General features: G+C 41.9%; 1 protein-coding gene across 1 annotated transcript in view; it reads right to left on the minus strand.

Annotated features, from left to right (window-relative positions):
- MEST (mesoderm specific transcript) overlaps positions 1–18,713 on the minus strand; it is a 70,625-nt gene that overhangs the window by 17,666 nt on the left and 34,246 nt on the right. Inside the window, exon 4 of the mRNA XM_060305309.1 lies at positions 11,245–11,275. Within this exon, the coding sequence (XP_060161292.1) occupies positions 11,245–11,249 (5 nt within the window). The 5' untranslated portion in view covers positions 11,250–11,275. The remainder of the gene's footprint in view (positions 1–11,244; positions 11,276–18,713) is intronic.

The following is an 18,713-nucleotide window of genomic DNA, read 5'->3' on the forward strand; positions in this document are numbered from 1 at the left end:
TCAACAAAATTTAAATCGGTCCTTTCAACAGAATAAAGACTTTCCTATTTTAACTAAGACAACAATATATAACAAACTTGGCATTATAGTTTTTCGTATTTACTGTCAATGGAACCTATAAGTCCTACAAACAATTCCGCACTTTCATTCTCACCATACCAGAAGCACCAGCATCCGAGATGAAGGCAATTTTGTATTTAATGGACTGCGTGCTCACAAAGGATCTTATTCTGAAAGCCATGGAACATGTCCACCCACATGGAACAAGTAGGTAGACAGGAGGGGAGACTGCTGGGGGGTGGGGGGCGGCAGAGGGGACCAAGGGAAGCACTTGAAGACAACGGGAATTCTAAGTCTGATGCTCAAGACAAACCCTCCCGGGCAGAGTGCTAGGAAAAACCTCCTTGGAAAAGGAGGGCTCAAGGTTGAGAAGGACTTCAAACCCGTAACTCGTTTAGGCGAAGGAAGCATTCCTGTTTGGAAGAACCTCCCAGCACAGAGGCAAGGAGTCTGGAAAACGCAGAGGATACTAACAGAGATCAGCTTGGCTAAAGCCGGGAGAGAATGCTAGAGAATGCCCCAGAAGCCAAACAGTTAATGAGTTTTTTAACCGTGCCTGACTTACAGAGAGAAGCTTCCTCCACCAGGGGAGAATCTGGCCCAAGGTATAAAACATTTGGAGTGCCTGAGAAAACATGTAGCCGTACATAAATCCAAAGCCTGCCTCTGGCTGGTTCTCAGTGCACCCTTTCATTTCTTGGATACAAACACCACACTTGACCGACATCACAGGCAGCAGCATTCCCTCAACCCGTAGCTTATCATACATTCCTGTCACATTCCAATTCTCAGACAGTCCCACATAAAAAGACCTCAGATTTGTGCAAAGATGAGGGTAGAAAGCTCAGCATTTATTAGCTTGCTGATGTGCAACAGTGGTGAGATCAGCAGGGCTGGTACTGTGCGTTCAATAATCATTTTTTTTTGAACCCCAGTTTGAGACCCATAATATGACAACAAGGATATTTATGGAGACAACAGGACAGAACTGGGGCTGCCACTTGCAAGAGCCATAATTATCGATTCAAATAAGCTAAAGAAGTCCAAGATGGGGGAAACTTGACTGAACAGCAGCACATAAAGCGAGTCAGGATTTTAGTTGTCAGTGAGTCAATGTGATATGGCTCCAAAAAAAAAAAACCACTGTAGACTGTAATTAGAGAAGCACCCAGAATGAGCTAATCCTGCTCTATTCTGCTAGTGAGAAAGTGTTTTATTTTGTTCTGCACAGCAGATATTAAGAGACACATAAACAGGAATTTGTTCAGAGAAGACCGACTAAAATGCATTGCAAATTATGTCACTGAAGGTGTAACAGCTGTCATATTTTAAGCTCCTACTATAGCATGGATCTTCACCCAATTTATCCCTAATTCTCATAATAACTCGCTAGATGAGTACTTTCATCCGTATATTTCAGAGAAAGATACAGCAGCTCAGAGCACTGTTAGTATGTGAAGGGACTGGGAACTGAGCGCAGATGCGTCTGGCTCCAAAGCTGGCGTTCTTTCCACTACCCCACACTGCCTCCCTGTTTAAAATAACCGGTCATGTTTAGTTGGAAGAAAAGAACCCTTGTGGAGTGAGTGGAAGAAGGGAAATGTGTTAGCAGTCCTCAAATATTTGTGGAAGCAGCATTAGACATTTTATTCTGTATGGCTCCAATGAGTGCAAATTGTAGAGAAACAGATGTCAATTCAACATAAAGAATTTTCCAACAGGGTTGTCTAGAGACTGGGTAGCTCAGCCATTTGGGGACGTGACAAGTTCGCTGTCTCTAGGGGTTGGGTAGCCCTGCGGCAGGTATGCAAGGTCTGGATAAATGCATGAATGACCTTTAAGGTCTTTTCCCATCTGACAGAAACTAAGGCTCAGAGAGGCACTGGAACTTGGCCAGGGTGACCCCTCCCTGAAAGGTCAGATCCACAACAAGATCTTTCCTGGGTGTCCCTCAACCCAGAGCTCTTTGTACAACATGCTATTTCATGCTGAGGGCAAGACAAATTGAAGAAATTATGCATACAATCACATCAACCTCCCTCTCAATCAAATTTAACCCATATATCCAAAAGGCGACTGGTGTCTTCCTTCCTCTTCAGGCTCGTTTTTGGGTAAAAATCTTTGGCTGAAAAAAGTTCAAAAGATAAGTGGGAGAGGAGAGAAGCAAGGGAGCTGAATAACCCATTAACCAGATAAGATAAACCTAAGAGACTGTTTCTAGAGATTGCAGTATTACTGAGCACCCCTAAAGTATCTTTACACACCCTTTGCATTACTGGGCACATCCCATAATCCCAAGTCTGGTACTATTCTGCTGTTCCACACCTGGAATACATCTTATACACTCACACATAAATAGGTTGAAGGATTTGAAATAAAATCATATCTTGCATTTTTATAGCTCTTTACCCTTTCATGTATATTATCTCATCTGATGCTCATCACAGTCCTCTAAGGAAAACAGCTTTCTTTCGGACGGACAAGCAATTTCCTAGCTGCCTGGGGAAGAAAGGGCTACGGCACACAATTCATTTTTTTTTAAACTACATTCCACATTAAATTATCCCCCCAGCCTGGATGACTCAACCCAGAAGCAGGTGTTTTGCTTTTCCTCGATTGCTATCACCACCGCAAACCTTCAGCTGTCCTCCCCCACCGTGCCCTCCAGAGCCCCCACCCCCGCTACTACCGCAGCGCTTGGTCCCCAGCCGGTTTCTAAGCACTCGCTCTGCACAGCCCCGCACTCGCTGCTCCAACTCCCAGCGAAAATTACACCCCCTCCCCACCGGCGCCGGGTGGCCGCGTCCCCGTGCCCCCAACATTCGCCCAGGCCCGTGTGGCTGCGACCTTCCCAACCACCAATGAGGTCCCGAAGCGGGAAGGCGCAGCCTCCCGGGAACTCGAGACCCGATTTCCTGGAGGGATGGTCAAGCCGACTGACTGACTAAACGCTCTGTGGGGAGTCAAGCCGCGGGCGAGGGTTAGGGGACTTCTGTGTTCTCGTCCGACCGCGAGGTTCTAGGAGACGATGACCGAGGACCTCGCCCGCGTGGCCCTCGAGTGGAGCGCACACCTCGTGCGGCCACCCACCAACCTCCGCGTAATCCGGCACGCCCCAGCCGGTCCTCACGGCCTCCCGGGCCACTATCACTCAAAGCTTGGCCCCAGGATTGGTGTAGTCCACGCACACTAGCCACATACCCCGAGTGTGCCCATGCCCAGTCATCCGCTGGGCTAGGAGGCCAAAGGTGGAGGGTCACTCCTTCCCCGCCTGTTTCCTACCTGATTCAGGTAAGACCTGGGCTACAAGACTCCATGTTTGGGGACCCGGTTGCGCATGCGCTTCCCGCGGCCAGAGCTTCTCCGCCTGACCCCAGTCCCAGGGAAGACCCAGCCAAGCCACCGAATACCCGGTTCTGGGCTAGAGCGTCGCCACCTCCGCGCACCGGCCCATCGACCCCGAGCCCAACCTATGCTGCCGCCTTCTCCCTGCCGGGCGTCAGCGCCACCTATTGCGAAGGGTATGAAACGGCAGGCTGTGCATTGAATAAGAGGCTGAATAAACGAATAAACTTTTATAGGGCCCAATCTGAGTACATTTACATGGTAAAACTGAAGGCCAAAGATAGTTATTAACTATGTCGAGATCTTTGGCGAGCCTTCCATATCTCAACCATTTCCCTAACTTCATAGTCACCCTAAAGACTCCCAAATCTATATCTCCAGCCCTTCCCTCTACTCCAAACTCTAGATCCATATATTTGACTGCCTTCTGTTCCTCTTCACATGAATGACCTACACACGTCTTATACTCCACGAGGACTAAGTTAAATTCATTACGCTTCCTCCACTACAAACTAACCACCCCCCTTCCCCAGAACCTGTGCTACTTTCTTTATTCTCTGTTGTGGTTAATGGCATCATTAGCCACTCCAGTCTACTACACTCAATTACCAATACCTGTGGCGTAATGGAATGAAGCTAAAAAGCCAAGCAGCCTTGGGTACAAAGCCCAGCAAGTTCTCTCCTTCCCCCTGCTCTTCATCTTACTTCCCAAGTATCTTGGATTCATCTTGCTTCCCTCCATTCCCAACAGTTTCCCCTTGTTCAGGCCTCATTATCTCTCACTTGGACTACTGCCTCCTAATTGGTTTCCAGGTCTCCATGATCACACCTTTCTAATTCATCATTCACACACCTGCCCAAAGTGATTTTTCTAAAATGCAAATCAAATCGCATCTCTTTCTGTCTTCAAACTCTGTACTAACTCCTATTCCCAATGCTAAATTCAAGCTCTTTAACTGGTCATGCAAAACACTTCCAAATCTGGACCTTCCCTTCCTCTAGAATCTTCTCTCTTACCACCTGCTCCTCTCCCAAACTTCACAATCTGACTTAATGTTGCTAATTGTAGTTCCTCCCAAAACACTGTGTGGTTTCCATTCTCCATGCCTTTACACATCTTTCCCCTGCCAAATACATTCGTCCCCACTTAGGCTACCTAAAAACTTCATTACTCAAAATTCACCTTAGTTGTCACATGCTCTTGAAAGCCTTCCCTGAAGCCTTCCTACACAAATATCACTCCCTCTGTGCTATCTCTGTCCCTTGTTGATCACTATGTGCCAGACACTGTGCTAAACTCCTTATGTACATTATATCATTTAATTCTGATGATAATGCTATAAAAGAACTATTATTATCCTAATTTTATGGATGAGAAAGCTGAGGCTTTGAAAGATGAAGGAGCTTGCCCAAGGATGCAGAGGTGGTAAGTTGTGGAGCCAGGATCTGAATGCAGATATGTCTACTCATGTTTATCTATTCATCAAAAAGGTTTGTAGAATTAAATGATATATGAAAAATCACAGATCATCTTTTAAAAGTATTACAGAGTTTATTTTTTAAAGGAAAAACACACAGCTGTTCTACTGTAGTAGACAGAAATAGAGTGTTCTACTTTAAACTAATGGTATCGAAGGCCAAATAAATAGCCTTGACGTCAAGCTAAATAAGGAAACAATCCTGCTATTATTCTGTATAATTTTTTCTTATGATATGAATGTTATGAATTTTTTTGCTAAGGGACTGATGTATTGTAAACCATTAATAAGTAGATTTTTTAAAAAAAAAAATCTCCTTCTGGATAAGTGGGGGAAGAGAGATCTATTGATAAATGGAGTCACCATAGAATGTTCAAAAACTTGCCAAAGATGGGGATACCAAGATATCATGAGGGACGTATGGAGTCTAAACGAGTTAATATGTGTAAAGAGAAGCGTTTCTGGCACAGAGAAAGCACCATATCATTGCTATTGCTATTACTGTTGCTGTTGTTAAGAACTTCAGTAGCTCCCAATTCAGTGGTAAAGACAAACACATAAGCTGATGAGTGAATAATACAGCTATGAACAAAGGTCTGTTGGGAGTTCCCAGAGGAGGCGGGGGTGAGGATCTTCCAGGGAATAGGAAGAGGGGCAGGGAACAAGATGGCACCCAGAGGCCATATGACTGAGAAAGGAGTAAGTTGCTGGAACCAGAGCAACACCACCTAACTTCTGCAGAAACGTTTTATTTGTTGGCAGATCTTTTACTTCTGAAAGCTCTGTTTCTTAGAAACTCTAACGTTTAAAGTTTCCTTACTATTCCAAGCATTCTTTTGCTTCTGGCCCAGCAATGGGACCTTAGCCACTGGGCAAAAGAGCAAGACTTTTACCCAGATGACATGAAAGTATGGAGGAGGGGAGAATAAGTGACTGAAGCTTATGAAGGGGTGACCAAGTACTCAAGGGAAGTTCCGGCCCCACCCAGAAGTCCAGCTGGGATAATCAGGACTCCAGAAGGGGAAAACACATTCCCATCCCCCAGGCTCCAGCCCCTCCCTAGCAGAGGAGAAACAGATGGGCACAGACTTAGTGATGTGTGCCTTGATCAGGAGGGAAGGGCAGAGGCCATCATCCAACTTGGCAGGCACTGCCCAAGAAGGCCCACCTTTTTCCTCCAAACCCATGCCAGGTGTCTAGCACACTAACTCAGTGTTTCCCAAGCCAAACGACATGGAAGGCTGCTTAAAAGTCTACATTCTTTACCACAGGCCATTAACTTTACATGTAGGCAAAACATATTTATGTTCCTCCTGTTCTTCAATAAACAGAGTAAAGAAACTTTCTGTGGGTAGTTCACTCCAGACCAGTGAAATGAGGCCAGCTATTCTGATGGGAATAACTAATGAGACACATACAGAAACGAAGTTAAACGTTAAACAGAGGAACACTGTTGGTAGAATTGAATAGATACAACTTTTTTGGAGGACATTTTGGCAATAGCTATTAAAATTGATCCGGCAATTCCACTTTGCCAAATTTATTCTGTGTGTATACTCCCTGACATGTGTCCAAGGATGAACAATCCTGCATTATTTGGAAAAAGAATCTTTTTAACTGAAAACAAGCTAAATATCCATCTATAAGGTGCTGGTTATGAGGCTGCCTAACTTGTAAAGCTTTTCAATGTACATGAAAATGCAAGGTTCAAAAGAGTGTGTATATTATAATCCTACTTGTATAAAAATCTGTATGTATCATATAACTAAATATGTTGATATTTACAATATTAATATATTTACATATGTATTAGAAATCCCTGGAAACATCCAGATGTGGCAAAGTGGCAGCTTAGGGGCAAATCTGGTCTACAGGGAGATTCGTTTATTGCGCTTTTCTGTTTTAAATTTAAATGTGAATGCCCGTAGAAAGGGCCCTTTACTCTCTAGTCTCACACCCTTCAGTTCCCCCAGCTGTTACTTGGCCTGGTCCCTAAATGCGAGTGAGGAGAGCTGCAGGCACTTGTGGGGGTAGCTGGAGGCATGCTTTTAGTATTTACTTTCCACTTCTGATCTGTAAGCAAACATGACATTTATGACTTAAGGGAGGGTAGAGTGGGGACTGACGTCTTTCCATGTCGGAGAGAACAAGGACTAGAGGAAAATAAGGATCCTGAGAGATGAGACACTGATTTGGAAGTTACTGCTACAGGCGAGATAAGGAGCAAGCGGAGGCTGAGCCAGCCAGTAAGAGCAAGGATGAATTGTGAAGCCCAGATTTGAAACTTCTTTTAAAATCCCTTATCAGCCACTGCAGTTAAAGGAATGTACAGGCTTCTCTTTCTTCTTCTTTCTTTCCTGTCATGAGTAATCGCAGCCTGTGGTTTATCACATGGGCAGCTGGGCAGGACTCTGTTGTGCTCTGTGGGAACCCAGCTCTGCTCATAGCACTCCTGGAGAGTCTCATTCTCCTGTGCCTGTGAGTTAATTTCTTTCCCTTCACAGTGTTGGCACCAGCTGTACAGAAAGCAGGAGTCTTCAGCACCAAATATACAGCAGAAATCAAACTTGGATGTGCCTGTACAGAGTCTACCAGATAGCACTGTCCTGCCCTTTGTCTACCTGTAGGATCAGTGGCTTCCACAGTTAACTTCAAGACAATATTAGAAACCCTAATAGTCTGTAAATAAGAGTAAAGCTTTACCTTAAAATAAGAACAAGGAAAACTCCCAAATGAAACATTCCCTCGTTTTTGGCAGCAGTTAACAGACAGCAGCTGGTGTGAGAGTCCTGGATGCCATACTATGCTCTTTCATCTGCTGGAAATTCTTCAGTTGAATGAAATTATTCATTTGAAAGTTTTCATTGAATTTAGGCTGGTATTTCAGGGACTTTTTCTTCTGTAGTCTGAACAGTGGGGAATGCATCATGGTGCTAAATTGGGGAGATTGGGCTGTGAATATAGTCCAATCCATGAATTACTCTTTTTTGAGGGGCTGGTTCATTGAAGGAGAGAGAGGGAGAGAGAGGAATCAGAGATTTTATAACTATAGGAGGGATTACGTCCTATCTATGATTCACTCTACCCCCATTCCCATTATCTCTGTCCACAATATTATGCCTGTCATAGACATTCAGGTGCTTCAGCGCAAATCCACTAAGTTCACACAAGTATCCCAAATGACCATCAGCTGATGGATGGATACATAAAATGTGGTATATGCATACAATGGAATATCATTTGGCAACAAAAAGGGTTGAAGTTTAGATACATGATACACCATGGATGAACCTTGAAAACATTATGCTAAGTAAAAGAAGTCAGACACAAAAGACCACATATTATATGATTCCATTTCTACAAAATTCCAGAACAGGCAAATCTATAGAGACCAAAAGTAGATTAGTGGTTGCCTAGGGCTGGGGTAGGAGGGGGGAAGGAGAGTGAATGCTAATAGGTATAGGGATTTTGTGGGTGGAGGTGGTGCATCTAAAATTAATAGTGGGACTTCCCTGGTGGTGCAGTGGTTAAGAATCCACCTGCCAATGCAGGGGACACAGGTTCGAGCCCTGGTCTGGGAAGATCCTACATGCTGCGTGGAGCAACTAAGCCCATGCACCACAACTAATGAGCCTACACTCTAGAGCCTGCGAGCCACAACTACTGAGCCCACCTGCCACAACTACTGAAGCCTGTGCGCCTAGAGCCCGTGCTCCTCAACAAGAGAAGCCACCACAGTGAGAAGTCCCTGAACTGCAACAAAGAGTAGCCGCACTCGCCACAACTAGAGAAAGCCAGTGCACAGCAACGAAGACCCAACACGCCAAAAATAAATAAATATATATATTTTTAAAAATTAATAGTGGTAATAGTTACACAATTCTGTGAGTATAATAAAAACCACTGTAAATTTTAAATAGGTGAATTATATGTTGCATAAAGTGTATCTCAATAAAGTCATTACTGAAAAGATAAAAGGAAGGAAAGATGTATACCAAGAAAACATTAGTTTAAAAAGCTGAAGTGACATATAATATTATAAAAAAGATTTTGGAACAAGGAATATTACCATGGCTAAAGAAGGATTTCACAGTGAAAAAGGAATTAATTCATCAAAAAAAAAAAAATCCTATACGCGTATGCATATGGTAATAGAGCTTCAAAATAACTTAAGCAAAAACTGATGGAATTAGAGGAGAAATAGTCAAATCCACAATTATAACTAGGGGTTTTTATATTCCTCTCTCAAAAATTTTTAGAGGAAACCGTAAATCAGAATATACAACACTTGAACAATACTATCAATCAACTACAACTAATTATCATTTAAAGAAAACTCCACACAACAAAAGTAGAACACCCAGTCTTTTCAACCGAACATGGACTATTCATCAAGGTAGGTCATACTCAAGATAGATCATATTCTGTATCATATTGGATAGGTCTCAATAAATGCAAAAGGACTGAATTCATTTGAACATATTCTCTAACCACAATGGAATTAAATTATAAATCAATACAGAAAAATATATGGAAATCCTCAAGTATTTAGAAATTAAACAGTAGACTTCTAAATAATCCATGGGTCCAATACAAATCACAAGTGAAATTATTAAAAATTTGAACTGAATGGAAATAAAAACACAATACATCAAAATTTGTGGGAGGGCTTCCCTGGTGGCGCCGTGGTTGAGAGTCTGCCTGCCGATGCAGGGGACACGGGTTCGTGACCTGGTCCAGGAAGATCCCACATGCCGTGGAGCATCTGGGCCCGTGAGTCATGGCCACTGAGCCTGCGCGCCCGGAGCCTGTGCCCCTCAACGGGAGAGGCCACAGCAGCGAGAGGCCCGTGTACCGCAAAAAAAAAAAAAAAGTGTGGGATACAGCTAAAACTGTGCTAAGAAGGAAATTTATAGCAATGAATACAATCATCCCTTGGTACCTGTGGGGGGATTGGTTCCAAAACCACCACCCCCATACAAAAATCCAAGGATGCTCAAGTCCCTTTTATAAAATGGCTGTAGTACAGCTCGCCCTCCTTATCCCTGGGTTCCTCATCCTTGCATTCAACCAACTGCCCATCCCACAGATAAGGGGAGCTGACGGTATTTAACAAGAAGAATAGTCTCAGATCAAAAATCTAATCTTCGGGGCTTCCCTGGCGGCGCAGGGGCTGAGAGTCTGCCTGCTGATGCAGGGGACACGGGTTCATGCCCCAGTCCAGGAAGATCCCACATGCCGCGGAGCGGCTGGGCCCGTGAGCCATGGCCGCTGAGCCTGCGCGTCCGGAGCCTCTGCTCCGCAACGGGAGAGGCCACAACAGTGAGAGGCCCGAGTACCGCAAAAAAAAGAAAAGAAAAGAAAAGAAAAATCTAATCTTCCACCTTAAGAAACTGTAAAAAGAAGAGCAAAGTAAACCCAAGTAAGTAGAAGGAAGGAAATAATAAAGAGCAGAATCGATGAAACTGAAAACAGAAAAACAGTAGAGAAAAATCAATGAAAATAAAAGCTAATTCTTTGAAAAGATCAATAAAATTAATAAAAGTCAGATGAATCAGGGAAAAGAAGACAGAACTTACCAGTGTCAGGAATAAAAGAGAAGAGAATAAAGATCCTCAGACATTAAAAGGATGAAAAGGCAATATTATGGACAACTTTATGCCAATAAATTCAACAACTTCAATGAAAGACAAATTCCTTAAAAAATACAAACTACCAAAGATCATTCAAGAAGAAAGAAATGAACACAATATCCCTATAGCTACCAAATAAATCAGACTCATGGTTAAAAACCTCCTCACAAAGAAAACTCCAGGCATAGGTGACTTCACTGGTGAATGCCAACAAACATTTCAGGAAGGAATAATCCCAATTTTACACAGTCTTCTAGAAATAAAAGAGGAGGGGACACTTCCCAAATCATTTTATAAGGCCAGCATTATTCTGTTCCCGAAACCAGACAAAGGCATTACAAGAAGAGAAAACTACAGACCAATATCCTCATGAACATAGATGCAGAAATCCTTAACAAATGTTTTGCAAATTAAATCTAGCAACATATAAATTGAATGACACATCATGACTAAATGGGGCTTATCCAAGGAATGTAAAATTGTTTCAGTATTCAAAAATCAATCAGTGTAATTCACCACATTAACAAACTAAAAAAGAAAAATCATCTCAATAGATGCAAAAAGCATTTGACAAAAGTCAAATCCATTTTTAATGAAAATTCTTGGCAAATTAGGAATAACGAAACTTCCTCAACACAATTAAGGACATCTATGAAAAACCTACAGCTAACATTATTCCTAATGCCTTCCTTCCTAATATAGGGAACAATGCAAGGATTTCTACTTACCACATTTCTGTTCAGCATTGTCCTGGAGGCCCTAGACAGTGGAATAATGCAAGAAAAAGAAATAAAAGTCATACGTATTGAAAAAGAATAAGTAAAACAAAATCTATTTATATACAACATGATTGTATATGTTGAAAATCCTAAAGAATCTACAGAAAAGTTACCAGAACCACGAAGTGAGTTTAGTAAGATTATAGAATACAAGGTTAATATACAAAATCAACTGTGTGTCTATTTACTAGCAATGAACAATTATAAAATGAATTTTTAAATACCATTTACAGTAACATCCAAAATTATGAACTACTTGGGGATAAATTAAATAAAACATTACAAGATTTGTACACTGAAAACATCACTGAGAAAAATTAAGGAAGATCTAAATAAGTGAAGTTATATCATGTTCATGGGTTAGAAGGCTCAATATTGTTAAAATAGCAATTCTCTCCAAACTGACCTACAGATTTGACACAATCACAAAAAAAAGCCAAGCAGACTTTTTTTTTTTTGCTGTACGCGGGCCTCTCACCGCTGCGGCCCCTCCTGCTGCGGAGCACAGGCTCAGGACGCACAGGCCCAGCGGCCATGGCTCACGGACCCAGCCACTCCGCAGCATGTGGGACCATCCTGGACCGGGGCACGAACCCGTGTCCCCTGAATCGGCAGGCGGACCCTCAACCACCGCGCCACCAGGGAAGCCCCAAGCAGACTTTTTTGTAGAAAGTAACAGCTGATTGTAAAGTTTATGTGGAAATGCAAAAAGCGTAGAATAGCCAAAATGGTTTTTAAAATAGAGAACAAAGTTAGAGGACTTACACTACCTTATTTCAAGACTTACTATAAAACTATAGTAATCAAGACAAGGTGATGTAAGTGTAAAAACAGACATGTAGAGCAATGTAACAGAATAGAGAGTCCATAGATAGACCCACATATGCATGGTAATTTGATTTTCAACAAAGGTGCCAAGGTAATTCAGTAGTGAAAAGATAATATTTTCAGAAAATAATACCAGAACAAGTGGATATCCATAGGCAGCACACACATATATACATACACACAAATGGGGGGGTGAACCTGGAATCTTACCTCACTCCATTTACAAAATTGAATTCAAAATAAATTATAGCCTACATAAAAAATGTATTCAAAATGGATTACAGATCTAAACATTATGAGAACTATAACCATAATAGTTCTAGAAGAAAACATGAGAGGAAAGTCTTAGTGGGCTTTGGTTAGGCAAATATTTCTCAACTAGGACATAAAAATATAAAACCTAACAGGAAAAATGATAAATTGGACTTCATCAAAATTAAAACCTTTTGTTCTCAAAAGACATTGTGATAAAAATGAAAAGGAAAGTGACACACTGAAAGCATTCACAATACATATAACTTATAAAGGACTTGTATACAACATATATAAGAATCCTGCAACTCAGTAAGAAGACAAACAGCCCAATTTTTAAATGAGCAAAAGATGCCAACAGACACTTCACCAGAGAAGACATATGAATGGCAAATAAGCACATTAAAAAATGCTTAACATCATTCATCATTAGTGAAATGCAAACTAAAATCACAGTGTAATTCTACTTCAGACCCAGTAAAGTGACTAAAATTAAAAAGACTAACAATCCAAGTGTTGACAAGGATGTGGAACAATTGAAACTCTCATACATTGCTGATGAGAATATTAAATTATATAACCTCTTTGGAAAACAGGCTGTTTCTTATAAAGCATACTTACTATATGGACTCAATTACTCTGATACTGGGTATTACCCAAGAGAAATGAAAATGTATGCTCACATAAAGACTTGTTGAATGTTCAGAGCAATTTTATTTATAACAGTCAAATCTAGAAAAACCCTTCAACTTGTAAATGGATAAATTATACAATATCCACTCAATTGAATGATACTCGGCAATAAAAGGAAACAAATTATTGATACATGCAGCAATGTGGGTGTTTCTTAAAGCATTCTAAGTGAAAGAAGCCAGACAAAAAAGACTACAAACTATATGATTTCATTTACATAAAACCCCCAAACTTTTGGGGGTGGTGGAGACATTCTCTATATCATGATTATGAATGTGGTGAAATGGCTAATATATACAATATACGGTTAACTCTTGAACAACATGGGAGTTAGAGGCACTGATCCTCTACTCAGTTAAAAGTCCAAGCATAGGAGCTTCCCTGGTGGCGCAGTGGTTGAGAATCCTCCTGCCGATGCAGGGGACATGGGTTCATGCCCCGATCCGGGAAGATCCCACATGCTGCAGAGCAGCTGGGCCCGTGAGCCATGGCCGCTGAGCCTGTGCTCCGCAACGGGAGAGGCCACAACAGTGAGAGGTCCGCGTACCGCAAAAAAAAAAAAAAAGTCCAAGCATAATTTACAGCCAGCCCTCCACATCCTTGATTCAACCAACCCCAGATCATGTAGTACTGTAGTACAAATTTAGTGAAAAAAATTTGCATATAAGTGGACCCATGCAGTTCAAACCCATGTTTTTCAAGGGTCAACTGTATACTTAAACTTATTAAATTTTATTGTATGTGAATTATACTTCAGTAAAGCTGATTTTTAAGGTGATGTAAAAATATTTAGTATAAGTTTAGAAAAAGTCTGGAAGAATGTACATTAAATTCTTAACAATGGAGAAGAAATTACAAAAGACTTTCAACTTCTATTTCACTTTGTTATATACTCTATAATGTTTTATCTTTTCCCAAAGAGACTTCTATATTAGTCAAGATTCTTATGATTGCTAGTGACAGAAACATAAACTAATTTAAGAAAAGGCAAAATTTATTGGTTTATTGTGTCACTAGTTCATTTATTTATTGTGTCATCTGGGGGTAGATTCAGACATAGCTGGATCTAGGTGCTCCACTGAAGTTTTTGAGAATGAAGCTTTCCTCATCTATTGGTTCTTCCTTCCCCTGCATTGGCTTCATTCTCAGACTGTCTCTCTCACTGTGAGGATGACACAGCAGCCTAATAGCTTAGCAACCCCAGAGGAAAAGTCACACCAGGAAAAGTCCTGAGCCAACTCTTAAAGATGCAGCTGGGACACATTTCCTTCCCTGAGCCCTGGCACCCTGATGGCAAGGCATGGGTAACAGGACCATGCATGGAGCTGAGCAAGGGCAGGGTGGTCTCAGCCCCATACTGAAGAGTGGTTCCCAAAAGGAGAGAGAAAAAAAAAAAAGAGGGTCTGATATCAGAATAAAGGCAGCTTAGCAGGCATAAACAGCAGATGACTACTACAATATACTGCTTTTAGAATTAAGGAAAAAGTTATTTTGCTTTTAATCTTTGTAATAACAGAGCCCAAGGAAATATCTTCTGGTGCTTTTCTAACAGAGCATAGCATAAAGCCCACTGTTATGAACTGAATGTGTGTGTCCCCCCAAAATTCATATGTTGAAACCCTAACCCCCCATATGATGATATTAGGAGGTAGAGTCTTTGAGAGGTAGCTAGGTTTAGATGAGGTTATGAGGGTGGAGCCTCCATGATGGAATTAATTTCCTTCTAAGAAGAGAAAGAGACTAGAACACTCTCTCTCCACCATGTGAGGATACAGTGAGGAGGTGGCCATCTATAAGCCAAGAAGCAGGCCCTCACAGGACGCTGAATCTGCCAGCACCTTGATCTTGAACTTCCCAGCCTCCAGAACTGTAAGAAATAAACCTTCATTGTGTAAGTCATCCGTTCTATGGTAATTGTTATAGCAGCCCAAGCTGACTACATGACCCACATATCAGCCTTCTCTGATGGATTAGGGAGGAGTTAAGGAAGATGCCATCCAAGGGGAACCCTTTCCTTGCCAAAACAGAGGGTAATTTGTAGAATGGAGTAGAAGTAAGATAGGGCTTGGAGAAGATTTGTGTAATCCCTTGAGGGAAACGACATAGGTGGTTGACTAGAGATGAAAAAAAGGACTTCCAAGTAAAGCCAAGGGTGGCCATGTGACACACCATGTGGCCATTCTGGGATAGGGGGATGGCTGAAACGATCGTGGTGTTGCTTCCATGTGCTACCTGGAATCAAGCTGCCGGATAACGATACTGCACTTCTGAAGTGTCAGGCCACTTGTGCTTGATGGTAAATAATTTTAAATACTTTTATATTAACACAAATAAGAATGAATTATGAAGTAGAATGCAAAAATTGCATGTGATTTTTAAGATAAAATACAAATTCCTTGCTTGCAATAACCCCTTCAGGCTGCCTCTCACTCTCTCCTTCATGTGAATTCAGGTTCCTCTGCCATTAGAAATTGTTTGGTGGAAAATTCTGAGAAGTATTTCTTTAAGGAATAAGGGCTGGGGATAAAGGATGTTCTTGGGGTTTTTACAGTGTCCAGACACTTTGCCAGAAGAAGAAACCAGGCAAGGATTCAGGAAGATTTGGGATTTTGAGAACAGGGCTAACATCTGGAGGGATTGGCAGAACCAATGCTAGTATATGCATAAGGGACTGAGGTTCAGGGCTGCTCACGTAAATCCTAAGAGCTGCTGCATTCCTGGGTAACATCTCATGTGGAAAGCATGGGATCCTGCCCTGGCTTAGGGTCTGGATTAGCATCTCTTTGAGGAGTAGGAATCTAGTGTTCTCGCAGAGGCACATCCATTTCTGGGGTCAGGGGAAGTTCATCTCTGAACAACAAGCTCTGGTGAGCAGCTTTTTGCCTCAGAATTGGTGGAGAAGAGAGATGGAGCCCAGAAGGTTTAGAGTTCACAGGTTTAATAAGATATGGGAGATCCACAAAGGGTCATAAAAATTAAAGGACATTTTAACACCACAAAAGTAAAAAGGACAAAATGGAAATGATAGCCCTTCTCCAGAAAAGGACCATTAGCTGGCACCTGGTCTTTATTTTTTTTTTTTCATCACAAGGCAGAAGAAAAATTTTATCACAGATCACAGCATTCTGAGGAACTGAGAATACTGCAGTGAAGGACAGGATGGGTCCTTCCTTTTATGCACTCTGGGATGACTGAAAATTACCCCCAGGAGGACTTTATTTAAAAACAGAGGAATGAGCTAACACTACTGTAGTCATCATATTGCAATATTTAAATGTATCAAACCTACACTTTATACATCTTAAATTTAAACATTGCATAATGTTATATGTTAATTATATCTCAGAAAAAAAAAAAAAAGAAGACAGGGAGAAAGACAAGCTCATGGCAATTAGCAGGACATCTACAACCTGACCACAGGATAGCAAAGGACACTCCTGCTTCTGTCTCTCCTGGGTGGGGACCCTCGAAATCTTAATAAGTCTTGGCCATTATGGTGAATTTTAGAGGGCAAGGAACAAGGGGAGGTGGAGCAGAATGAGAGAATTAAATTGGAAATATAGATTCTTGAACTGAGGTGGATGAAGAAATGAAATAATTATAAACCCAAAGGCCAAAAAAAGGAAAAAAACAATCAACCTGCACCTGGAGCATTAGGTTCTGGAAATCCAATTTGCACATAGAGAGTGGAGGGGCCTTCGCTGAGGGGGGTGTGCCAGGAGCTGAGGCCCCACTGGTGAGCAGAGGACCGTTGCCCTGGAGACAGTCTTAGCTTAGAAATGGCAAACAGGAAAATAACAGGGGCTTAAGGGAGAAAGAAGAAAAAAGGCACTGCCTGGGATGGTTGATATCTTAGAAACCAGACTATACTGCATGAAACAAATGTACTTAAAAGGATAAATACAGATTTAACTGCTTTGAATAATGAAGATAGGAAGAAGGAAGATATTTTAGTTGTTTCTGGGTTTGGATGGGCGATCAGACACTCAAGAGATTTAACAGAAGAAAAAAGAGAAATGTGTTAGAGCAGAAACTGAGATACACTTGACTATCTCCTAGCCTCTATTCCAGAATGTACTACTGAAATGTGCTTTCAGAGAGCTATTGATAGAGAAATAATAATAAAAATAAATCCAGGGAGCTTCCTTCTTGGTGCCCATGATAATAACTTGAGATGGCAGATTTAAGAGGGAGAAGTCCAGAGCTATTTAGCATAAAATTCAGAGGTAATAATTAGCTAGTTTCAAGGCAAGGCAATGATTGAGGGGAAATGGATTGGGCAACCATGGCCAGGAGATTTGGGGGTTAAGACTTGGTCAAAGTAGGTCTGGACACCCTCTTCAAAGTGGCTAAGGGTTTTGATACTGAAATAGGAACCCCGAGAGACTGGAGCTAGAGAAGGGACTTCCTGGAGCAGAAAAAGCCAGGAAGATCGGTCAAAGGGCTTGGAGTAAGGGACAACTGGGAGAACCAAGCCTGGGATGTGCACAGAGGACAGATGTGAAGCTAAAAACAATAGCCAATAACAAAGGAAAGAGGAATAGGGACAGGTGGATAATACATTGCCTTGGGCAATTGCTGAGAATGGACTACAGCAGTGGTTCTCAACGTGTAGTCCCCTGACCAGCACCATCAGCATCATCTGGAATTTGGTAAAACGCAAATGGTCCGTCCCCCTGAATCAGCAACCCTGGGGATAGGCTCAGCAATCTGTGTTTCAGTAAGCCCTCGAAGTGAAAGCAATGCACTCTAAAGTTTGAGAACAACTCTACTGGAGCATCCCTGGCTTGCCTTTAATGGCTGCTTAGACCAACAAGCCAGGGAGCAGGGCTCCCTTAAACCTCTGGGTTGGCCTAGATGGGTGAATAAATGGTGAGACTCACTGAAGGGGAGCCACAAGAAGCCATGTCTGGGTTTGACACTGGTGTTGGACTGATAGGAGAAGTTCAAACAAAACTACACAGCTCATAGAAGAGAGGTAGACAGGGCTAGCCTAAGTAATAGGACTTTAGGAAGAATCAGAATTCACTGATAATTTCTCTTATCACAGAACTAGCTCTGGAAAATGACAGGTTTATAATAGAATTAGTGAACCCAATAACAGAAAACAAACAAAGGTGACCCTATGATCTGAATATTGAACAGGTATACAGGTTAGAAGGCCCCCAGGAAATGGAAGAAGTACATTTTCAGCTTGCGGAAATCAGGTAGTAAAGCAACAAGAAGCTTTAGACATCAGGAACCAAAAACATGCAGACATAACTGGATGGGGTCAGGGCACTAATGGAGAAGACTGTAAATGACTGTAATTTTCAGAGCTGTGAAGCCATAAATTGCTCTGGGAGGACTGCCTGCTATTAGTGTAGCACTCTCTGCTCTCAAGATGAAGCAGCTGGAGGCTGTGAAATTGGTTAAAATGATTCTCAGAAAAAGAAGGAAAATTGAATATGAAGGAAAAGAGGTCTTCTGCCACCCTCTCAAAAGAGATGGGGCCCAAAGCCCTGGATGTAGGGGCCTGGACCATCTTCAGAGGTGAAACTGTCTTCAAGTGTCTGCAATCCAAGGAAGGAGTTTTAAGGCTAAAAACTCAAGGGCACTAGAAAGTAAACTGACTGCAATTCTTGCTACCATTAAACTTTTAGTTT

The sequence above is a fragment of the Globicephala melas genome, chromosome 9 (genome assembly GCF_963455315.2).
Source record: "Globicephala melas chromosome 9, mGloMel1.2, whole genome shotgun sequence".
Lineage (NCBI taxonomy): Eukaryota > Metazoa > Chordata > Mammalia > Artiodactyla > Delphinidae > Globicephala > Globicephala melas.